The sequence below is a fragment of the Protobothrops mucrosquamatus genome, unplaced genomic scaffold, assembly GCF_001527695.2.
Source record: "Protobothrops mucrosquamatus isolate PMUCROS unplaced genomic scaffold, P.Mucros_1.0 scaffold393, whole genome shotgun sequence".
NCBI classification, from domain to species: Eukaryota; Metazoa; Chordata; class Lepidosauria; order Squamata; family Viperidae; genus Protobothrops; species Protobothrops mucrosquamatus.
The window spans coordinates 655,869-682,172 of record NW_015386724.1 but is presented as its reverse complement, the minus strand read 5'-3'; the positions used below and the strand labels follow the sequence as shown (position 1 = coordinate 682,172).

The 26,304-nt window shown below is 33.6% G+C and overlaps 1 protein-coding gene across 1 annotated transcript in view; it reads right to left on the bottom strand.

Annotated features, from left to right (window-relative positions):
- Positions 1-25,762, bottom strand: part of STRN (striatin) — a 30,493-nt gene extending 4,731 nt beyond the window's left edge. Inside the window, exons 1-13 of the mRNA XM_029284144.1 lie at positions 25,665-25,762; positions 22,093-22,166; positions 21,103-21,181; positions 20,322-20,489; positions 15,879-16,014; positions 14,944-15,079; positions 10,610-10,720; positions 7,141-7,227; positions 6,496-6,639; positions 3,847-3,983; positions 2,295-2,470; positions 1,149-1,196; positions 491-612 (exon numbers count right to left, since the gene is read on the bottom strand). Of these exons, the coding sequence (XP_029139977.1) occupies positions 491-612; positions 1,149-1,196; positions 2,295-2,470; positions 3,847-3,983; positions 6,496-6,639; positions 7,141-7,227; positions 10,610-10,720; positions 14,944-15,079; positions 15,879-16,014; positions 20,322-20,489; positions 21,103-21,181; positions 22,093-22,166; positions 25,665-25,693 (1,447 nt within the window). The 5' untranslated portion in view covers positions 25,694-25,762. The remainder of the gene's footprint in view (positions 1-490; positions 613-1,148; positions 1,197-2,294; positions 2,471-3,846; positions 3,984-6,495; positions 6,640-7,140; positions 7,228-10,609; positions 10,721-14,943; positions 15,080-15,878; positions 16,015-20,321; positions 20,490-21,102; positions 21,182-22,092; positions 22,167-25,664) is intronic.
- Between the last annotated feature and the right edge of the window lie 542 nt (positions 25,763-26,304).

Below are 26,304 nucleotides of genomic sequence, written 5' to 3'. Positions count from 1 at the left end.
GCTTCTGGAGGCAGGTTGTTCCACTGGTTAATTGTTCTAACTGTCAGGAAGTTTCTCCTTAGTTCTAGGTTGCTTCTCTCCTTGATTAGTTTCCATCCGTTGCTTCTTGTCCTGCCTTCAGGTGCTTTGGAAAATAGCTTGACTCCCTCTTCTTTGTGGCAGCCTCTGAGATATTGGAATATTGCTATCATGTCCCCCCTCGTGCTTCTCTTCATTAAACTAGACATACCCAATTCCAGCAACCGTTCCTTATATGTTTTAGCCTCCAGTCCCCTAATCATCTTTGTTGCTCTTCTCTGTATTCTTTCTAGAGTCTCAACATCTTTTTTACATCGTGGTGACCAAAACTTTATAATGTAACACTATATATAAAATATATTTCACTACAGTATTTTGTCTTGATTTCATTTTGAACTCTAGAGCATTGAATATGTTTTACATTTCCTTTAAACATACAAAAATGAAAGGCAACAAAAGAAAAATCACTAACCATATGAATCATAAGGGTCAATATTCGGGTTTGTAGTATTCCAACTCTGGATGAGGCCATCAGTACCTCCACTGTAACACTGCTCACCATTGTTACTCATCACTACACAAAGCACTGGACTGCTGTAAGAGAAAGCATGTTATGACAGCACTGATTAGTGATTTTCCCTAACAACAAGATAGTCATCCAACGCTAATAATTCTAATTTACAGTAGAAATCATAGATGTCCAAATATTTTTTGTCTTGGAAATGAAGAGCTAGTGTGCAGCACACCTCATTAAACACAGTAAAAATAAATCTCCTAATAAATAAATCTATTTCTCTGTCACTGTTGGAAGAAAGCTTTAAGACCTCCTAACAATTACTTCTGTATTCTGCATAGTCCATAGAGATAACAGCAATAGCAGTAAGAGAAACCAATGCAATCATTCAACCAACTGTACCACCATTACACTGTGAAAGTTTCTTAGTTACCACAAGCATACAAGATATATTTAGAAACAATCAATGTGTGGTGAGCTGAGTTCAGCCACAAAATGAAGCAAATGCTCACCACTATTTCATGGTTTATATCATCCCTCAGTTCTCTTTAAAGAGAAGCTGCAATGTTACATCGGCAGCAACAAAATTACATTCTTTTTGTCTACATTTACTTACTTATGTGCCCTGAAAGTATAGATAGGTTCAACATCAAGTGAGGTGCTCCTAAACAAAAATAAAAAGTTATTATTTAAGTTATCGCAAGAACAACCTTGCAGAATCAGGTCAATAACCCTTTTAGTCTGCCATTTTGTTTCTCACAATAACTAACCTGATGCAGTGCTTGCAAGCAAGAGACAGAGAGATGCACCTCCCACACAATTGTTTTTATGCTATTGGCATTCAAAGGTGTAATGAATTTTCAAGAACAATAACCCTTAAAGATACTGTTCCCCATGAGTTCAACCAATTCCTTTTAAAGCCACTCAAGTTAATAGCCATGATCATTTTATGAAGTAAGAATTCCTCAAGTTAAAAATGTGCTGCCTGGAATGGTTTTACTTTTACATTTTCATTGGCTGGCCCTTACTTTGACCAAGGGACAAAACTATCTATGTGTCCACTTTTCCATGTCATGCATGATTTAAATATCTTGATCATGTCTCCAATTGGTTGCCTTTTCTCCAGGCTATAGTCCCAAATATTCAAGCCTTTTCTCATAGAGAAGGCGCTTGAGCCTTTTGATAATTTTAGTTTTCGTCCTCTGGACTTTTTTCAGTTCTATTATATTATTTTACAAATGCAAGAACCAGAACTGTGTACAGTACAGTACTTCAGATGCAGACATACCATAAAGTTATGATGTTGGCATTTTAATTTTCAGTTCTTCTCCTAGTGATTTGCATAGCGTGGAATCTGCATTCTTCACTTTTGCTGCATACCAAATTAATGCCTTCACTAGGCCCAGATGTTTTTTTTCTGGTTAATCATGCTCAGACCTCATCAGTATATAAATGAACTTGGGATTTTTTGCCCAAATGAGCTTGACTGTACACTTATTTAAATGTATATGATACAACCACTGCAAAGATGGCTGCAAGAGAAACTGTAATACCACACTCTTTCTCCAATAATAAACTTTTTATATTTCCCAGTTCTCTTTGTGAATTCTAGGAGCCTTCTATCGGCACACAAACCACATTGCACCTAACGTTACATAAATTACTCTCATTGGAAATAAATCAGATGTAAAACTTCATTTTTGCTATTATATTTCTTCAAATACACCCTACAAAAATGTATCTATTTCAGCTATCAACTTACTTTTTTGCTGGACAAGTTTTTTGCAAATTCCACATTTTTAAGGTATGGTCTTCTGAAGCTGTAATTAACACTGGTTCAATTGGATGGAAAGCCAGGCTCCTTATTCCATCAAAATGGCTCCTTAAAGTAAACTTGGGATTCCAAGTCTTCCTCAGAGCATCTTTATTGTTTGCTATCTATTGTAACAAGAACAAAAACTAGGCAAGTCAATGGGACTATACTAATACAAATTATATTAATCACTTGACAGAGGATGTACTTCACTGTATGGTTATCAAATGTTCAGTAAAGACTAACAAAATATTAGAAGTTAAAATACTTTTTTTTCAAATCAGGTATGAATCTCTGTATTAAAGTAACACATTAAAAACATTTCAACAGCCAATTAGAAATGTATACTGTAATCTACAAAACAGCACTGGCTATAACCTGCAAAGTAATGTTCTCTCTCTCTCTTATATCTGCACATCTATTAATAGTTTGAAGGGTTTAGATATAATTTCAGATTCTGTAATTCTCATCTTTTCATTGTATCTTCCTTTACAGCCATTTCTTTGTTTTAAATACTTACACTTATTGAACTCTCACTTTGTGGCAGACCTTAAAATAAATGTTTTGGGAAATCAGAATTTAGCACCATTGAGCAAATACATCAAATGCTTGCAGGCGATCTCAGCAGGTCTCAATAAACACAATGGGTTTTTAACAAATGAGCACTGTTAATGGTTTCCATTTCATCTCTCCAGTTTAAATTTAAATTTAAAAGCCATTTTGGTAATGTCTGTTAAATTGCATAAGCAATCTATTTTTCCTCTTTCTATCTCACCCTAATTTAAATCTTATGTTAGTCTAGTCATTTATACATCTGAATTGAGTTGCAGCTCAAGAAATATACCTTTTAATAACATTTGGAAAGTCCCAAAGGTGCTTTTTTACGAGGCAACTGGACTTTCTTTTTTCTCTTTGAAGTCGTTTTGCTTCTCATCCAAGAAGCTTCTTCAACTCTGACAAGATGGTCGGGAATTTATATTCTTTCGAAGACAGCAAAGTCCACATTTTAGACAGAGAGAACCACTGGCTTGAAAGAGGGGTCAAAGAGGTCATCTATGTCAAAACTGAACAGCCTTCTCTCAACAGAAGGGGAGGGATACGGCATCACCTATCTCCAGTCTACAACACAGTCCTTTCAACAGTTCCAAGAAGGCTCCACACCCATTTGCACTACTCAGGTGACTCTGAAGACACAGATAAGTTTCCAGGTGGCCTGATTCTAAAAGAATGCAAATGACCAGCTGTCTGCACATCCAGTCAGAGCTGAAGAAGCTTCTTGGATGAGAAGCGAAACGTCTTCAAAGAGAAAAAAGAAAGTCCAGTTGCCTCGTGAAAAAGCACCTTTGGGACAACCATGACCTGGATGACTGAGAATCTCGATAAACTTTTGGAAAGGGTGCAACCAGTCTCCTTTTCTAATTAAAAGCTTCTCGGTGTCATTAAAGAGTGCTACCACCATTCAAAACAAAAATAACTGCAACATTAAGAGATTAGCACTTACATCATATGTCAGTGAATCTGCTTCATTGGCTACTGTAAGGCCTGCCAATTCCCCAAGGCCAAGTTCACTTTCAAGGACCTCATCTGCTCCCATAATGAAAGATTTCCCAGATGAAGGAGGGAATGTTAAAGCTTCTACTGAAAGACAGAACACACATAAATCCAAAACATGTAACACACTGCATGAAGACAACTTCAATTATTAATACCATTTCAAAAACAATCAAAAACAAAAAAACCCTGGGACTTCCAAGGAAGAAATGACAAACTGAAGATGGCTCTGCTAAAAGACCACAGTGAAAAAAAGAACCAGTGGGCAGACTGGCTCTTTGTAATTCCTCTCCAGGTAAGGAAAGGACTTGAGATCATCCACAAGTGCTCCCTACAGTTGTTCCTCAAAAAGAGACCGCAAACCCAGTGCTTTTTTTCTAAAAAAAAAAAAAAAAGTGCTGGAACTCACACACGTCATACAACCCGCCTTGTCTACCCTACAAGGTTCCATCCAAAAAAGGTGCCGGAACTCCGTTCTGGGTGATCTATGAGAAAAAAAGCCCTGCGCAAACCAATGGTCTCCATCAGGTTTAGAACTCTGGAAGACAAGGGAATAACCATCTTGCTCAAACCCAATCACCAGCACTTTGAACTACACCCTCTATGCCTTTTCTTTTATTTGATTCTTTCATGTACCACAAGATGAACTAGCAAGATCCAATTCTTGGATCAGTTCATTTCATATTGTTCTTAATTTCTCATTTGCTTAATTTGATCACAGTATAATATTGGCCCAGAAATATTTTTAATGATAGTTGATGGCCAATAAATCTAGTATTGGAGATGCTTGTTTTAATAATTCTTATCAAGCCATTTATGTTCAGTGTTTTTCTAGCATCTCGGGATATTTTTTCACAAATCATAAGTAGCTCTCATTAGCAAAAATATTTCAAAAATCCTATATAAGTACATGCAAGTCTTCTTATTCAAATTATGAAACTGCTTAACTTTCCTAATTCATTATTTTAGTCTAGTAACAATACATTTTTAGATTAATCGAGGACACCAAAATGATCAAGGTTCACTAGCAAGCATTATTTTCACACTGTGTTTTAATTCTTAGTTTGCTGAGTTTTAGCCTAATACAGTATTATCAATGTTTCTATTGCTGCTTCAAAATATTCACAAAATGCATATTTGAACACCAGTTCGACTGAAGCAACACTAAAATCATCAGCCATACTACCACCTGCCACATTCGTGAGTTCATCAAAGCCTGGCATTCCAGTTCGATAAGGTAGTTGTATGTGTAACTGGATGTTGGTCGGATGCTTGGGGAGTCTCAGGTTGAGTTGGTGTGTCGGTTGGTCTCTGTCGTAACTGGGAGTTGATTGGGTGTATTCGGGGAGGGGGGATGGTCAAGTGGAGAGTTACTGGGACTGGACTATATCGGAGGGGTAGTGTTCTGAGAGTGAACTGTGTGGGTCACCTGAAGCTCTTACAAACAGAAGAAATGGACACTGACATCCCCTAAACTCTGGTGAAGATGTTTCAACCATAAACATTAAAAACCTAGCACCAATTCTAGTTTCACTGAACTCAGGACTAATTTAGCAACTGACATTGCCAATTACCAAGCATTGCTAGAAAAATATTTTTTAAGAATGCAATGGGTGTCTTATTAGATACAGAGCTGTCATGAGCTGTCTATGTTGTGAGTTCCACCCTCAAAATTAGTCATGTAAGGCAGGCAGAAAATACTTAAACAAAGGTTGTAAATTTGATCAATTATTTTTAAAATGTGATCTTATTATCTAAAATTAATCTTTTGAATATTGGATAATATACTGGGATACATTAAAAATGGGAAAAAAGACTCAAGTATATATTTATTTATCCTATTTACTTTAATAAATAAAAATTACAGGCTTATACCTAGGCTACTTAAAACAACTTCTATTAGTTAATACAACCTTAAATTTTAAAACAATTGTTTTACTAAGATAAAATGTTAATACTTGCAAATATTAAGATTGTCTTAGAAGTTAACCTAATCTAAGCCAATATCTATCTATCTATATCTATCTATCCATATCTATATCTATATCCAGTGCTTTTTTTGTAAAAAAAAAAAAAAAAAAGGTGCCGGAACTCATACACGTCATATAACCCGCCTTGCCTACCCTACAAGGTTCCATCCAAAAAAGGTGCCGGAACTCCGTTCTGGGCGTTCTATGAGAAAAAAAGCCCTATCTATCTATCTATCTATCTATCTATCTATCTATCTATCTATCTATCTATCTATCTATCTATCTATCTATCTATCTATCATCTATCTATCTATCTATCTATCTATCTATCTATCTATCATCTATCTATCATCTATCTATCTATCTATCTATCTATCTATCTATCTATCATCTATCTATCATCTATCTATCTATCTATCTATCTATCTATCTATCTATCTATCTATCTATCTATCTATCTATCTTATCTATCTATCTATCTTATCTATCTATCTTATCTATCTATCTATCTATCTATCTATCTATCTATCTATCTATCTAATCTATCTATCTATCTATCTATCTATCTATCTATCTATCTATCTATCATCTATCTATCTATCTATCTATCTATCTATNAGACGTCTTACCTTCATCTGTTCGATTCATCTCTTGCTCAATAAGCCGCGAAGTACTGGGTCGCGTGGGTGGTACAACAGAAGGCTGTAATGCAGGGAGATCATCAACATCTCTCAAATTAGCAAGCATATCTTGCAGTTTTGACCTGTTGGGTCCTGACCAAAAAAAGTGCAAAGGTTGGATTAACATTAACACTGTCAAACTTGTTCCAGCACTAATGACAATGGGTGCTACCCCGAGCAAAGAAAAACATGAATGTGATTCAAGTAGAGAGGACTAGCTTCAGCAACAACTAAGTTAAAAGCGTGAAATGAGGTGCTGAGATAATAATGAAAACAAAGATGTGCATACATACATTCACACTTTTATTCACTTTTATGAGCTTGCAAAATGTAAAATAAAACCAGGTGAAAGCAAATGATAAAACACAAAGTTTTCTGAATATAAAAATACTTGTGAATTATATTTTTTTTTGCACAAGTTTTGAAAATTTTCCCAAATAGGGTAAGGCTACAGCTTTATCAGTGGTGCCACAATCTTTAAAAAAAGTGATTTGCTTAAAAAAAAGGGGAGGGAAACAAAATCAAGCAAGAATAACTTTTTGCTCTTCCTCAAACTACATGTGGTGAAGACCCCATGCCTTTCTCAACACTTACCTGTGTTTTGCTCCATCATTTTCCCACATCCCTGTTTTGACTGTTTTATAAAGGACTGAGGCTGAAACATATCTTCGGTAGTTTTTCCTGTTGTAAGTTTAATTAAGAATGGGAAAATATCTTACCCACAGTCCATAACTGTTTTTCCTATTCTAGTAAATACAACTATTGTTAGTAGCTAAAAGCATTCCAACACAAATCTGAATGTAATGTTGCTCACAAGGCCTTGCTACAATAGCCTGGCCAATCTTAGAAATATCCTCATACCAGTCATTTGACCCATTATTACTGATGAAACTCTTAAATGGTAGTAGCATTATGAATATTTGCTTTGATTGTACACAATTCAATTCATGTTTAAAAACTGCAAATATATAGTATATAAAATTTGACATTATCATTGACCAGATCAAAATTAGATCTAGTTTTATACTTGAAAACTCAGGCCCACCCAACTCAGATTCCTACATTTAACTTTTCATTGGTCTGATAAAAGAACATCATTAGTTTTAAGTTAATGTAACTTATAAAAAAATAATTTCATTTTCAGTAGCCTTTTGTCCTAAACAGATGCTGTACTGCAATTTCTGTAATGGCAAAAAACTACTTCACACCTTTTTTTTAATCAGCCAAATTTTGTTTGGAGAAGATAGAAGGAAACATCAATCTTGCCCATCGTTACCTCTAAAGCTTCAAAATCCTGTGAGTTTCATAAATGATTGGGTTCCACTTGGTTTACCGAAGAATTTCTAGTCAGATCCCCCCAACTCTTCACCTCACACATGGACTACACATTATTAATTTGCATATTAATTTAGACGCCCAATCTTTTTGTCAAGCGTGCCAAACTATAAATCCTGCAAAATAGCTTCCTGTTTGTCAAGCTTAACATAATTCATCTACTAGGTGACAGAGGATGCAATACTGCTGAGGTGACAGAGCATAAAACTAGGTATCTGTATCTATGACTGAATAGCAGAAGCTAGCACAAAGAGCACGTTTATGTATTTGGAGAGTCATTTTGTCAACTAAAATGCCTATCCTGCATTTCTAAGGGACATAATTCACACTGTTCAGGAAGTGTTCTCCAAAACTCTGAGGAGAGAGTTTCCCCAAAAATAAGGATGGGAAAAGAAATATAAGTTGCATATGCTGTCTTCCACTTGTGAAATCAGTATTGGCAATTAATCTTGAAAAGTAAACTTTTAGGAAGCTACAATATATGTTAACAATCCACAAGATTATTTGAAAACTGATGGAACTCCAGCAGTCTGTGCTACTTGATACATGATATTTAAAAGCCTGATACTCATACTGTGTGTATTTACAACTCATGTTACTTATTCATTTGATTCCAATTCCCAAATTGTGAAATACTTTACAAGAATAGATAGACCCAAAGTGGCACAAATTCCAAAATATAATATGAGATAGCAAACAATTTTCCCTGTGAAATCCATTAACCTAGCTAATAGTAGAATAAGAATTGACCACCCATTTTAAAGTAGGCACTGCTTACTTAAGTTGGTTGGCTCATAACAGCTCAGTTCTTTAAGTCTCCATACAAAAGTCTGGAGAAGTTGGGCAGACGTCCAATTTCTGCTAATAATGTTGTGTACACAATGTTTTGACAGAATAACATGGTAGGGGATAGGACTGCTACAGATGTTACAAGTTAGTTATGTGCAATCTCAAATTAGTGAACAGGCCTATTCATCTTTCCCATTAAATTCAAGTGGAGGAATACAAGGAATTGACTAAGTAATAACTATTCCACAAAGCATGCTCTCTCAAAAGGCTACATGAGATACATGTTTCTCCTCTTAAGAAATGCCTCCCAATGACTTCTGAGGCAAATATACGTAATTTGCTATTCATCATCTGAGAAACTTCACTCTTCATAAGTCAGCTTATTCACTGGTTTGTGGATATGAACCAGTATGCACAGCAAGTATTTTTCATCAAATTCCAGTGTCCAGTGTGTCTTTTGCCATTATATTTATGTTATTTTTAATACAAAATTTAATATTAACATATTAAAATATTAGATATTCTTTTTAATTCCATGATAGTAAGACAACTAATACTACAAATCACTTTAGAAAAATGCTAAAAATTAGCAATTTGTACCCAATAATGTACCTAACAATTGGAAATAAGCTAATTCATTAAATCAGTGTGGTAAACATTTCAATAATTTAAATTAACCATCTTGTAAATGTCAACCTCACTGGTACCGTTAATTATTATGTAAGCTTTTGTATTATTCTGTATGCATTTACAAATACAATTTCTGTATATGGAATTTAAATCTATGACTTGTATATTTATATTTTGAAAAATGGAAAACAGAATGATGCACAGGGCTAGAAATTAAATGTTGAAAACTGATCCAATTGGTTGCCTGGTTTATATATATCATTCAACTTAATTCAGTTATTGCATCAAGACTAATTTTAATAAATAATATTTTTTTTCCATTTCGAGCCCTGCATTCAAGTTATGAAAACAGCATGACCTACATGAAGCAAACAATAAAATATAAACAAGGGTAGAAATTAATTTATTCACTTTCACTCTTGTTAAGGATATGTCCAGACCAAAATTGTCTACTGTAATTCTTTATATGCTGATTTTATTATTTATATACTAAGTTTATTATTTCCGTTGTTCCTTTTTTTACTGCAATATTTCCAGTACTATAGAGGTTCTTGTTTTGAAACATGCCATTAAATATCAGACACTCTACATCCAACTATGTATACATACTTAAAACACTAGTGTGAGCAAAAGGCAAGAAAAACAGGGAAAGCAAGAGATGTCTTTTTATAACATCCAATAAACCTATTGACTTTATGTAAGCAGAATTACCCCTAGGCTGTCAGAAAGAAATCTGCACTGAAAGTCAAAAGGCAGCTTTCAGGTTAATCAAGAACCTGGGTATTAAAAACCGCTCTACAGAAAAATGCAAAGTCCAAGTCATCTGTAACATACAGAACTACAGAATGCCTTTTTGGGACTTGGTCATAGTATAGAGACAAATATAAATGAGGTCATATACAGAGAGAAAAGATTAATCCCCACTTATTGCAGTATTATCTTTGACTTCAAAGCTCCAGAAATGCAGATAAGGAGAAATGACACGATGCTATTTATACTGCAGAAGTTCGCTCACATGAATATTGCCTGGTTTGGACAAAACTTAGCAAGATGTGTTTTAGAGTCGTCAAAAATTCTCTTCAATGCATTTTGTACATTATTTCGTCAATGTACATAATATTAGTATTACCAACACATTTAGATTTTAAGTAGCATTAATTTCCACCCCTGGTAACTGTAAACTCGAAAGCAGTCAGGAGCAGCAAAGAAAAAGAGTAAGTAGTTTGAGGAAAACATTGAAATAAAGATAGCACTGGTGAAGTGAAAGAGGCAGGATTTGTCGATCTATGGTGCAATGTTTTCCACTTACTCTTCACCCCCTTTTTCCCCTTGCGCTCCTTTTTGTATTGTTCCTTCAGTTTGGTTATTACTCCCTGGTCCACATTCCAGGCTTCGGGCATGAGACACTGGTCTTCCTTTTCTAGACAAATTAAAACAAATGAAACATCCTTTTTGTGTTATTTAATTTTTAAAAAATGCTTTATTTTTGGAATATTGGCAGCAGCTGGTGATCAGTGAAATGATGTTGTATTTATCCACTCAATTTATAGGGCTGCTCATCTCAAATACATGGGTGGCTAGCGGTACTTCAATTAGTATTATAAAAGTATACAATAACATTATAAACAATATGAATAGCAGTTGAAAAAAACAATAAAACAATTAACATAATTATTATACAGGCTCAGCTACACATCCAGAGCCCTCGGCTCAGTGACAAAATCAATTTCCTTAAGGCTTTACGAAAGGTCAGCAGAGACAATGAACCTGAGCTTGAGGGAAATAATGTTCCAGAGGGCAGGCGCCACAACACAAAGACTCTCTTCTTGGTTCCCCTCAGATGACACTCCATAACAGACACAACCTGGAGCATTCTTCTCCTGCCAGATCTTACTGAGTGGGTAGATACCATCAGGAAGAAATGGCCTCGCAAGTGACCACTGGCCACAAGCCATGAAGTACCTTAAAGGTATCTACCAGTACCTTCAATTGGAAGCATATTGGCAATCAATGCAACTCGTGGACTAAAGGATTCACATATTTTGAACAACAGGCATCCATAATTGCCCACACCACTACATTTTGAACAGCAGAAGCTTCCAAATTCTCCTAAAGCACAGCCACATGTAGAGCACATTCCAGTGGTTCAATCAGGACGTGACCAAGGCATGAGTGACCATGCAGGAACAGAGTAATTGGCATATAATATGCTGCAACTAAAGGTTAAATTAAATGTGACGGTCTTGGATTTCTTTTCATATTCAATCTTATTCACCAAGAAAATGTTCTAACTCAAACCTAATCTGTAATCATCTTTTCTGTTTCTTATAATTACAGCTATAATATCATCTTTGATTTAATCCAGATTATTCTACTTGTTAAGACATTTTTAGAAAAATAAATCTGTAGCTGGTGCTAATTTTTATTCTGGTCAGAATAGAAAATATTTTAATTCTAATTGTAATAATTTCAAGCACACTGCATTGTTTGTGTATCTGAACATCTTGTCAAACTTCTCTTCTACTACAGAAGTCTTCACAAAAGAAAGCTAACATTTAAAGTGGAAAAAAGGTGCATTAACAGCAAATCTAAGCATTTTTTTCTTTCATGCGATTAAGAAATATATTTCATAGTTTACATATTGAAAGTTACAACACAAGAAACATACCACACAACTGCTTTCTGAAATGTCTGAATTATCCATTGATGAGTCCTGGAGAGGATTTTTCCTTCCAATTTCTCTATTTATTTACAGTCCAAGATAAAGTTATTGCACTATATCTTTTCACAGTATATTGTATACCTAAGCTGCAAGTTGTATGTAATGGTAATTTCTTTGAACAGTTACATTGCTAAAACAAATTGCCTGAAAGAACTCTAACTAAGAACTGTATTACATAGTGGTAGGAAATCCATTTGAATACTTGAATTAAAACCACAAGGCCTGGAAATTTGCTAAAACTATTTGGAATATTGGACAAATATCTACACAGTTTGCAGTTTCTGAAAACATATTCAATAATCTCAAGTGATATACAGGCAATCCTCATTTAGTGACCAGAATAGGATTGGCAACTTGGTTGTTAAGCAAAGTTGTCACTTTATGGGAAAGCATGTGACCACAATAGTGCCTGTGATCTTACTTCAGCTTTCCTTTGCTTTCTAGACTTGTGCAGGTTATAAATGCAGGTATTGGTCACAATGTTAGTTTTTAACATGGTAACAATCTTACTTTTCGATCACTTTCATAACTGTGAACAACTGCTATCTGAGGCAGTTGCTAGAGAAGACTACCTGAAGAGCAAATTTTTCAACTTCAGTATGGATTTTTGGCTATTTTGTGACATATGACCTGCTTATACAAGCTTGACTTAGTAACAAGCAAACCAGGTGGAGGTGAGTTACAGTAATCTTTACTCCTAGTGTGAAGGACCTAATAAGAAAATGATACAGATTTAAGGGGTTCTATATTCCTAAAATCAACAAGCTGATTAGGTACATCAGGTGAACAGTACCACTGCTGCATTGGCCAGATACTATGTATGGTTTACTTCCCAGTGCCACTTTTTTTGGAGAATCTGAATGAGGAAATTGCCAAACCTCCAAACAATAACAAATTGGGGAGGGATAGGAGATGAGGGACATGGTACTCTTGATTTGTGTTCTTAACTCACTTTCATCTTTGTACATCACATAGAGATATGAACTTAAATAACCTCTTGAAAAATAAACTCTTTCTAATGTTTTAAAAGGAAATTGTTGTATGAAAACAGGTGCTCCATTAACCCATGCATGTAAGAACTCTTTCATTGGATAGTTATATATTTCTAATTTCAGTCCTTTGCAATCTTATCTAATAGTCAGTGAAAGGGGATTCGGTGAGATTTACCTTAAACAAAATGTGTGTGTAACAGTCCTGTTAGTCACACCTTCAAACCATACTACTTAAATGATACACAGGGGAATAAAAACCATAGATGGCATATGGGAAATTTACCAAGGTGATGGCAACAAATACAAATGCAGAAAAATAGTAAAAGTGAGGATTAGGAAGGGACAAGGTATGTAGCTAAACAAAAGCAGCTTTCTATATAACAGCATAAGAGAAACTACAAGAATTAATCAAGCATGACTATATAGCAACTTCAAGGGAATGATCAATTCATATTATATGTATGAAGGATAAAATGGAGAAGTATGCCAAAGAAAAGGCTGGTACTTGGAGGGCTATAAAATCTGCAGCAAATAGGTTAGTAATGATGAACGTTGGATATTAATAGAGTAGCCACATTTTTTTAAAAAATCCATTTCAAATTTTCTCCCCTGAAAGAGCAGAAAACAAAAGCACAAAATACACTAGAGGAAATCTTATATCAAGATAATATATATTAAAGATTGAGTTCACTTGTTATGACAGATTGCTTCACACAGCATGCTAAAAAATGGCCTGTTTCCCACAACTGCTGAATTAAAAGTTCTCCTTCCCCTTTTATTCCCATGCAGTAGTCTTGGTTAGGTCAAGAGTGGTGATACATTGGACCTTGCCAGATTTTTCAGTTGCCAGCAAACTTTAATTTGGAGAAGTAAATAGGCATCAAATTCCACAACAAGCAGATGTTTACAAGCAAGAAGGGGACTAACCATTCACTTTCAAAAAACTCAATTATACTTTCCTGGAACGTGCATTGGATTTCCTCTTCTGCCTGCTGGTGAATATTGTTAGGATCTGAAATTATGGTATAGGATTCTTAACTTATGATCCACTGGGCAACCAAATTTGAACAATTCACCAATCCAGAAATATTCTAAGCTCAAATCAGTACTGAACATTGCACAGGAATCTCCTAACCACCTATTCTAAGGAATTACACAGTTTAATACAACCTAGTGCAGTTGTAATATAAATATGCTTAAACACAGAAGAATTCAGAGCTTTCTATCAACAAGGAAAAATAAAAATAAACAGGAAGATCTCATCTGACTAATTTGCTATTACACAGGCTAATCTTCAAAACTAATTTCCTCTATTTCTTTACTCAAAACTATGTATAATTGTACATGAAATTAAGAAATGGACTCTGTTGCAAAGGCTTTAAACATGAGAAAAAGCAGGATTTGCCTCATATACTTGTCTAATGAGATGAATAGATTTAGAGATAGTCTTTTGGTCTGAAACAGACATGTCAAACTCGTGACGTCACATGACATCGCGCAACGTTATCGGGCTGGTTTTGCCATTGCCGGCAATGGGGAGGGTGCGGCTTCCATGTGATGCATCCGGCCCACGGGCCGGCAGTTTGACACCCCTGGTCTAAAACTATAGGTTTGAATCCGCTCTCTTGGAGATGATCAAGTTAGAGGGGCACTTTAAACTTGAAAAGGGAAAGTGGAAGGACTGTTAAAACCTGTCTGGGCTTTGTTTCCTTATTTTGCTTGCACAAGCCCCATTGTCAGTTACCATACAGACAGCAATGAATTCAAACTATAAAAGTAGTTAACAACAACTTCAATATTTTTAGATATTCTGTTAAATTAAGAAACAGCTCAAGAGTTGAATGTCCAGAATTAAAATAACATTTCCCTAGGATGCTTCTCAGTTCCAGGTAAATTACTGCATTTAGGCTATTTTCTTTCTCTTCTTACCCCAGTCTGTACCATCTCCTGAACTTCTAGATTCCCCATCCCCTTCATCAGATGTAGCCAGGAAGTCAAATTCCTTTAGGGCTTCTTCAGTATCTCTGTCTTCATTGTTATCAGGCAGTACTCTTTTTCTCACAATCTATGGGAGACAAATTTTTTCTCTCATTATGTGCTATTTTTCTCATGTTTGCACTTTTTAAATACATATAAGCAGAAAGATAATATATTTTTGGTACCAGCCAATAAAATATAAATTAATTACCGGTAGTCAATACTTGATCTATTGTTTATACAATTTATCTTCATTAGAAAGCCTATAGGTGCCAGAGGCATTCTTATAAAATATAAAGAACAGCTCATCTAAATTCATACCTATATTTGGAAATATGTCTAATTGTCTAGAACAATCATCTGAGAATTGCAGTGATCACCCTAGGATCTGGAGGGGATGGTGAAGAACAACCTCTAAGCTTCTAACAACCTCTAGTGTTTCTTCTAACTGGCAGTTTTATTAAATATCCGTTTATTTATCAAATTTGGAGACTGGCCATCTCATCCACAGATTTGGGGAACAGTTAAACCTCTGATAACTATTTTGTCTGAGAACATAAAACAGACTCTTAAAAAGTATTCTTTTGTTGGAACCCCTAATATAAATGGAGACCTCAAAACTTATAAAGCCAGTTAGGCTTCTAACTCTCATATAAAATGCAATATAGCTGCATAGCTCTTTTTCTTTTTCCTCTTGAGATATTTCTCTGCATGTCTATTCTCCGAACCCTGGAAATTACTGAAGGAATATTTGGACTGCTATACGCAAGTGTTTTCATTGATCAGTTTCCAAATGTTTTGCAATTAAAGTTTTTAATAGGTGTGTTTTGAATGATCAAGTGTTCTTTTGGTACAAGCTTCATTATACTGATTTGTTTTCAGCCCACCGTTGATGTATCCATGACTGTTCGCTCTCTTCCATCAATATCATCATCTTCCTCTTCATCACTAAATTCTGCAGCAGCATTTTCAAGGAATTTAAATGTTTCTAGCAGAGAGGCAGAATCTGTCAAATCTGGTTTTCTAGATAAAAATTAAAACAGCAGCACAAATCAATTTACCTGTGGTTCTTTTCATTAAGCTTTATAAAATCCAACAACATAGATCACAAATTTCATTTTTGATGGGCCTACATATTTGAAAGTAAAAAACATAAAGCAAGATATAGTAATAATGTTACACAAGTTTAGAACATCCAAATATTTTTGATTTTAAGATTTCATTACCAAGTGAAACTGAAACCAAGGAAGGGAAGACTATTTTTTGCTCATTTTCACCTTTACCTTAAAATCAATTTCCAGCACAAGCAGCCAGAAGGACTGAGGAAAACCATTATTATTTTCTGCGCAACCCCAGGTCCCTCCATTCATATTTAGATCCTTATGTTTTTTACCAGCATTTATTTATTTATTTATTTATTTTATAAAATTTATATGTCACCCATTTTGCCAAGAGGCAATTCTAGGCAGCTTACAACCAAATAAAAGCAATAATCTGGTAACAATTGTGAAGCTGAAGATAGCATGAAAGAGAAAATGTACAGACTCATGGTTGCTAATGATAGCACTTTTGAAAATGAACATACATGAAATTGTAACAGTGCTTCTGCCACTAAACAGGAACCTCAAAATGTTCATTTTTGTACTTTACATCTTTTTATCTTAAGATTAATCAAGAAAATAATTGCTGTTTAAAGCTATAGATATTTCTAATTATTTAAGATTGTTTAAAGACAATAATTATGCAAATTCTTCTATTGACACAATGAAGAGCAATTGGAGGCAAGAAGAAAATAACTGAAGCTAGAACAATTGTCCCAATACTTAAATTGACTGGAAAAGTTAAATTTCATTTTTTTTCATTCTTTAAAAAAATAAGAGAATAAATTTAAAACAATTACTAAAAGAAATCTCTCCCACCATGCTTTATTTTCATACCTAGGTCCTATAACCTGCATGTCGCAATTAGTTCTTTTTTTAAAAAAGCACATACTACACAATTAACTGAAATAAGAGTTTTTTAAGAAGAGATTGGACAGCCATTTGTCTGAAATGATATAGCATTTCCTGCTTGAGCAGGGGGTTGGACTAAAAGACCTCCAAGGTCTCTTCCAACTCTGGTATTCTGTTACATCAAAGAAAGATCACTTTGGAATACTTCTTCGAAACATTAGCAAAACTACAATTTCTAAAAAATTTATATTTGTAAATGACATTATCAAGAAAGGACAAGACTTAAATGCAATACATGTTTACTCATAAGTAGGCCTCAGCAAATTCAGGGCAACTTATTTCCAAGTAAATATTATATATTACAAAATATATAATGGTTTATGTTAACACAGTTTCATAACACAGTTATGAAAACTGATTAAATGGTACCATGTTGTACAAACATCACGAAAATGTAGGTCAATCCCACTTTTCCCAACCTGATTCGTTCCCAATACGTTGAGACTACAATTCCCAAAATGCACAGCCATGATGAACACATTTTAAATTATTTTATACAGTACAAGTAGCCCAGGGAAATATTGAAAATATTTGCATACTTGTTTTTAAACGCAGTTGTCAGCCAAAGTAAGCATTAAGTATCATAACATATACTGAATGATGCAATAAAAAAATAAACAGTACAACAGAGGTTTCCAAACTTTCTTGATTCATGGCACACATAATCTTTTTTTTAGGGCACCCCCTAGCCCAAGCTGTGATCTACCTTGAGATAGTAGTTTCCATGGTGTCTGAAAGACATCAAGAACTGCTGTGTTTCCCTCAAAAAATTAAAATATCCTGTGTCACCGCTGTGAGTTCACTTGGCACCCCAGGATGCTATGGCACAAAGTTTGGGAACCGCAGCAGTAAAATCAAAGAAAATGTCATCAAATTTAAAATAAATAACCATATAATACACAAACTTACACTTATTCTGTGAAGCATACCTACTTATATTTTTTCACAGAACAAAGGTGTATTGCCTATTTTCAGTAAAGCTTTTGTGAACTAATTTCAGGTAAAAATTAGTTTTCAGATCTATGATACATATTCTCTGTGAATCATTGGTTTTGAAGATGGCAGGAAGAGGAGAAGCAACAGAATCTAATCCGAAATTAATCTTTCTCAACTAAAGCTTTCCAGATATATTAAATGACGATGATTCTCATAGTTGAACTGAGCTTGAGTTTAGGAAAGGCACAAAGGGGAAAATATTTAAAATTAAATATTTTTGTTTACCATAATGAAAATCAGCTTAAATTGTGACAACTAGTACTTCAGTACAAATGCTTAAACATATTCCTATAGATTTCTAGTCTGGGTTTTTAAAAAAAAATCTTATACATTTAAACCGCGTTGAACCAATTTTAGGGCATTTGTTTCAATGGGTGTAACATGTTTTAGCATATTTCTGGAACCGGTTTCATGAGGCTGTCAAATGTGCTATCGTAAAAGGCCAACCAGTCTGAGGCAAAGAATGGTGGAAATTATAATCCCAGGAACAAGATATATTGGGGAAAAGAAGAAGGATTTGAATTTTAAGAACACTAAATAGTATTTTGATTGCAGAAAGCATATTTCTACTTTCTCTTTCCTGTAAAGCCTCTGTATCTGTTCCTGAGCATGAAGAAATCTTTTATAATATTTGATGCAATGCAGGAGGCTGAAGATGTAGGAAGATGATCAGTGAAAATCCAAGTCTCTTCTTTGGGTTAGTGCAAGTTTATTCTGTTCAGGCAAGCCACAGGCTGCGAACAGTAAGAACTAACAAGAAGACATGTTGGAATGAACTGGCCTGTTATTCAGAAGCAAAGTTCCATCTAGTATAGCAAATGCAAGTTAAAAAAAAAAACATTTCTAAGTTCTTCCCAAGTCTTTATATCAGCTCATCTGTATATGAAACCTTTTGTAGGGATGATATTTCAAATTGAAGTTAAGTCAGTGAATTATGAACCTATTAATATTTTACAGTCTATCAACATAAGACATATTTCTATTTTGAATTTTAACAAAATAAAAAGCTATTAAATGAAAGAAAGTTTTCAGTCAATATTGCCTAACAAAAAACAGATTTACAATGATGCCCTTTGTAAGTCAATCTTAAAAATCAGAATGTTTGACAAGTTTTATTATATATTATATATCCAGTATTAAAATAATGCATATCTAAATATTGGTTACTCAATTTGCAAAAAAGAACAACATTAAAATAAAGAAGCAGAGATTAAATGAAAACTATCTGGTATACCATGCAAGGCAATACCAAAAATAAGGCATTTTATTGATTTGTTCTTCTTTTATCAAAAATTGTTAATGGCAAGATGCACCCTTCATATTCACAGCAAACACTGGAAATGCTAGATATTAATATCATGTTAGTATCCCTGTGGGCTTCATGCTGAGATATAGTACTTATCTTTTATAAAAGGAGTCTGCTGATCTGAAGAAGTGCAACATTTCTTTCATTAAACATTATGAAACATGTGTGAGTAGTATTATGTCTGTCAAACTATCAAAATAATGTTTCCATGGATGGGCTTGAAATCTTCCAGGTTGCATTCGAACTCATACGATGCTCTTGAGTATAAAAGTTTCACTGGGATCTGTACATTAGCAAACATATTGGCTTGCATAAAAATACCATGGACAGAATAATTAATTCTTCCTTAAGGAAGCATTAGGTCAACTTTAAATTACTTTGAGGAATAGTAAATACAAAATTTGCTCTTAAAAGAGGTTTCCTTGTCCTGATCTGCTTCATTTATTGATTTATAACAATTCTGGTAACAATTAATAAAAATACATTCCCACCAATTACATTTCCTAGAGGAGTAAAGACCGCCAAAAATGCAGAGTCCATGAATTAAGTCTTCCTACAAACAATTTGTATTTTACTTTCTTCCAATTTCCATCCATGACAAGTTCTAAATTATTCAACAGAAGCTAATTACTACCTTGCACTATACCAGTATGCTAAATTACTGGAATGCCATCAGGAAAGTAAACAGTGATCATCACTGGGTCTCTTGACTTTTCTCTCAGGGAGACTATGCTAGTGTTGAGAACATGACATACCACATAGTTATGTCTTTCAAAACTGCATAGTATTGGTTAGAGAAAGAAGTAAAAAAATCAAGTGGTGGGGTTTTTCTTCCATTCAGTATAATAACTGCATAGTTTACAAAAACAGAAATGAGGAGAGAGAGAGAGACTGCTTCTTCCTTTAAAAACAGCACCCACATTCTACCACACTGGTGTAACATATAATACTACATTTTTAACACAGAGATTTTTAAAGTACAATTTCTACTATTTCTCATTATTAAGAACACTTACCCAATCATCACTTTTTGTTTAATCTCAACATCAGTGCCGTTCACCATTGATTCTTGGTTTTTGTCAGTTTCCTTCTCTGGACCATCACCTGAAAGACCCAGCAACGTCCGTACTCGTTTTGACTTCACATCCAGGATTGTGTCAGTATATCCCACCTCTTGCAGGTATCTGTATGAATAGTTACATGGCAGTTATTCAGGAGCTATCAATGTATTAAACATTTGATACAATCTACCCAGAACTGATCAACAATTTAAGTAGTAAGAGGAATAATGTGGCTTTGCCTGACACAACAGGCTTACAAATCAACTTGTACCAGCTGCAGAGGGGATGTCTCCTGCAGTACCAGCCTCTACGACTCCCATGAAAAGTAGAGAGCTTTTCTATCCATGCATACACAATTATTCATTATGTTAGTCAAGAAGAAAAATTCCTCACACATCTTCAGCTATATTCTTTTATAAAGGGGAAAACCAAGCAATAATTGGCTCCTCTCTTCATCTTTCTTTGGGAGGAGATACTGAATTCAGAGCAATGAGTTTTATAAGCCAAACATTACAAGAAATAAAATAAAAATAAAGTCTTATGAATAAAGCATATAAGCAATTTTATTACAAAAACTGTCAATTTTACCACAGTGATATAGCTTTTGCAAGTTAAGGAAAAGAGGAACTAATAGTATCCAATTACTCGCAATCATCATAGCATAGATACTAATGTTTTGGTTGTTCCCACCATATTATGAAGTCATTATTAAGTTTATTATTCTTAGACAACTTACTGTCTGAGTAACTGTCGCCCTTGTTTCCAAATTAACTGACTATTAGGTTGTGACTGAACTTCGGTTTCATTTCCTTCATCTGAAAAACATAGACAAGACTAACATTAGTATAACAACAATGTTAGAAGAGTCAGTTTTGTGCAAATTTATCGTCTAGCACTGATTAAATATTTCCAGCCTATTTAAATAACAGCAAAACAAAATCAAAACATACTATACAAATTTTTAAATAAATATAATATACATTGGATATTATTCTATGGTTACTCCCAAAAATATATTTCTGCAGAAAATATTCTACAGAGCATGTTTAAAGGCATGTTTAATGACAATGAAAAAATGTACATAGAATATACACTGAATTCCTACAATTTCAAACAGGAAATAAGAACACTTTAGGTTAATAGTACTGAGAGGACAATATATTATCATTGCCTACAGTGGTTTTCTATTCTAAAATAAGTTTATAAGAAGTGAAGTCAGTGTCAATTTGAGTTTGAATCCAAGAAATCCATCCATTTCAATTATCTAATCACCTCCAATGCAATTAATCTGAATCCCATATTGTTTATATTACTTTTACTATCTGCTTTCCCAGTTAATTGTTAAGTAGCAAATATTTTACAAATTCTGTGTAAAAAGTTCATGCATAGATTTTTGTCCAGTAACTAAGTTATTTTTCTGACTAACTGCAACAAAAAGTGAAAAGAGCCCTATCAAGTAATTTACCCATATCACGCATTATGATTGTAATGCTGTAAAATACAGGCACAGTTGAGACAAAATTAGTATCAAAGTTTGAAGACTTAAGGTACAGGACTGTCTGTGTGACAAGCATAGGAGGAAGAACCACACGGGAAAAGAACAGCCTCTTATGAGCCCTAAAAACTATTTCACGCTAAACTATTCCAGACCATCATTCTTTACAAAATGACAGCTTTGTCTTTTCGTCAGTCTTAACTGCTTTCCTCTGTATAAATTAATTCTTACCAGAATCATAATTTGGTGGCTTCATATCTCCCTGGTTCAGCTCTGTACCATATTTTAATTTGTGATATTTAGCTCTATAAAGGAAAGAGGAATTAATTAGGGTAGAAAAGTGCCACTGTCCCCTTTCTCTTTCATAACTACATATTCCCACAAGCATAGTTGTATTCAAAATGTTCTCTATTTTTTTTTAAAAAAAATGCTTTACACATACTGAAAGTATATAAATTACAAATGTAGGTAAATTAATTTCATGCAGTTTTTATTAAAAATGTTTATTGACAAGTTACAATCACAAATCCAATTCAGCTATGCTAACAAGTCTGCAAATACTCTTATGTACAGAAAAACTAAGAATTTCTGCTAAACTGAGAGACATAAAGTTGCTAAGAAAAATATCATGACACAATCTACAAGAAAACTATAGTCTTAAAATAACCACATTAGAATCTCTTTAGTTTTTGAGTTTAACTCAAAATGTTATGGTTAGTAAAACAGATTATAACTCAAAAGAATTTCATATAAATAAAAACAATGGAGTCTTGAGGTATTTTAAACATTACAAATTCATTATCATGTACTTTTTGTGGAGATCAAGTGTTTAATAAAAATAATGCTTAGGTAAATCAGACTGCTGAGAATCATGTTTAAAAGATAGAAGAATGTCAATTACGTTTATTAGGATACTTTATTTCTTAGAAAAAACTGTTTAATATTAGCATGCAAACAAAACAGACGCAGTCTGATGAATTTTAAAATTAATTTAGAACCAACTATTTTAAGTCCTCGGCTTTTTTCTATATGTGATTAGATTAATTTATAACACTAAATTGGAATTAACAAAATATTTTAAAAAATATTTTTGTTTTTTATTTAGAATTATTAACATATACAATTAACAAACCAATCTTTAAACAATGGCAAAAAACAAAAAATACTATTAAGAAGGAAAAGAAAAAGAAAAAAAATCTATTGTATATTTTATACTTATCAATGGTCACTGGTTTACTAATAAATATATGCCTATAATATAATCAGTACAAAATATTATTGTAAAGATCTCTGCCATAGTAACAGATATTGCTGCATCCCTTGATTGGTAGAAAATATTGCCTTTTCCAAAACAGATAGATCAAACAAATCCAACAACCTTTCTTTAATATCTGGAATAATATCACCTTTCCAATTTCTCAGTAATGTCAATTCTACGAATGGTATTTGGGATAAAAAAATGAGATCTTTGCAAGGTTCCTACTTATGTGATTTCTACTTTAAGATATTTAGCAAAAGCTTTACATGAATTGATATGAATGGAAAAATAAACATAACCATTATAAATATTGATTTACATATACATATAAAACCAAAATTACACTAAGTAATCTTAAGCATTTAAAATAGGTTTAGGCAATATGTCTTTAAGATATTTTGGAGTCACATGGGCATGCTGATTTTGATTGCTCGGAATCTAAAAATTTGGAGAGTATATAATATAGAGCTTAAGAAAACACATTCAGTCTAACTGATGTGTCAAAAATTAAAATTAGAAATTAAAATTAGAAACTAAAATTAGAGTTTTCAGAATGCAATAAATTACCACAAAGCTCATTTCAAATTAAGAAAAGTAGTAAAAGAAACTTCAGCGATAGAAAATATTACAAGCTGCTTATCTTTCTGATCATATGTATCAAGGTCCTGTCTAGAATGAAGTTTTTGTTTCAGACAATACCTGTTTTGTCTGAAATAATTCTGTTTTGACCCAAAGATCAGTGGTGGGATTCAAATATGTGAACAACCGGTTCTCTGTGTGGATGCCACTTTCGGAAGTCTATTCTGGGCCTGGGCAACAAAAAATTAGCTACCGGTTCTGCCAAACTGGTGCGAATTGGTTGAATCCCACCACTACCAAATATGCTTTTTCACGAGGCAATGGACTTTCTTGTTTTTCTTTGAAGATGTTTTGCTTCTCATCCAAGAAGCTTCTTCACCTCTGACTGGATGGCTGAAGAAGCTTCTTGGATGAGAAGCAAAACGTCTTCAAAGAAAAACAAGAAAGTCCAGTTGCCTCGTGAAAAAGCATCTTTGGGATAACTATGACCTGGATGACTGAGAATCTCCACAGACAATTCTGTTTTGACAACTGATGCACCATTTAAACAGTGGCAAAAGGATGTATCGTTTGTGTGGCAAGTTAAATATAAGGTGTTACAGGATGCAAAGGAAAGAGGAGGATTGAATTTACTTGATTTGAAATTGCACAATGCTGCTTACTGTTTGGTTTGAATGAAAGAATGAGTATTGCTAAGTGAAGGCTTTTATGACATGGCTTGATATTTGGATGGCATGAATATCCGTGGCAGAATTTAAAAAATCATTATGTTAGAAATGCAATACTGAGAGTATGCAAGATACAAATTCAGGTTGTGCCAAAAAATACTTTTGTGGCTCTCAACAAAAGTGGCATTTTATAGACAATAAATACAGTAATAGGCAAACACAAATGGCTAACTTACTATATTAGAATTATGTCAAGGGAAATACAAAATAAAATCAAGAGAAAAACTGTTCGTATAGTTGACAAAGTTTTCTTATTTACAATTATTAGAAAAATTTTAAATACACAAAAGAGTTTGTTTTGAACACTCAAACAGTTAGTTTGTACATCATTATGTACAAATGATGAACATGTAATTGCTAAAATATATAAATTAGTTGAAATTTGAAACAGAAGAAAAAAAAAAGAATGTATAATACAGTGGGCTAAAAGTTTGATTATAATATATAGAAGGAACAGTGGGAAAATACAAGCCTGAAAGGATTGAAATTTACACATGTTACAATCTTAAAGAGAATTTTATAAAATGATCTGGCATTGTTATATGATATCAGAGAAATTGTCTAGAATATATAAAGGCACTTTAAATTCATATTGCAAATGTGAACATCAAGAAGGAACATTTTATCATGCTTGGTGGACATGTAAGAAAGCTAAAAAAATTCTGGATTCAAATACATACACTGATTTAGAGGATTTTAAAGAATAATATATAATTGAAAGCAGAGCTTTTTCTTTTGGGATTAATGTACAAAAGTTGGAAAAAAGTTTGCTTCTGTACATGACAACTGCAGCAAGTTTATTGAATACACAAGGATGGAAAAAAATTAGTACTATCCACAATGGAGGAATGGTTGTTGAAGGTGATGGAACTTGCTATAAAGATCAGGAGCCACTTCTTTGTATTTTTCTATTTTTCTTTTATTTTTTCTTTTGTTCCATTTTTAGCTCTCTCTTTTCCTTTTTCTTTACACTAGTTTTACACTTTACTTTTTAAACTTTTTAATAAAATTATAAAAAATATGAATTAAAGGTGGCTGGGTTTGTTTTTTTTACAAACATTTCCTATTATACTTAAATGACTTGCACTTAGTTATAGATTATTTCATAACATTTTATTTTGTACTGGAGAGAAGAATAGGGAAAAGACACTCAATACTGACTTTGATATAAGATAGTAAATAGTTCTTGCATTTAACATTTAACAGCTCATAAGGTATCTACAACTTAAGCACCATACCGTTCTTGTTTAAGAGCATACTCTAACATTTTTATTCTTCGCACTAAATCCTTCTTCAAATTCTCTTGACCTTTTCTTTCTCCTTGAAGGAAGGCAATCTGAGCCTAAAATAAATAATTTCAAATAGAAAGATTAACAAGTTGTTTTCTTACATCAGTTCCATGACAAAGTATTGAAAAGTATTGTTCTTAATAAAGAACTAAATCTCTCAGCAAAAATCTTTGAGGCAAAGTATTGCTGAAATATACAATATATGATTATTCAACATCCTGGTTCATTCATTTGTAACTCATCAAGTAACAGTACTCTGACAAAAATAACAATAATTCATTTGTCCATCTGACTGTAGTATACATCTACTCATGCTAACTTGACATTCTCTAAACACATCATTATATCATGGTATATTAGGGACTTATCATCACATCAAGGTGTATTAGAGAAAGGATATGTCTGGTCCACCAGAAGTTGTTATCTTGCAATTTCAAACATCTTATGGCATGTCAGCTTGAGCAGCTTGATGTTGCATATCAGCAACAAATGTGAAAGGAGCAGTAGGGCAGGCACATATTATCCACAAGTGGGTACAGGAAAAAATTGTAAAGAGAAGATTAATACCTTTGGCATAGTTGGATGTATT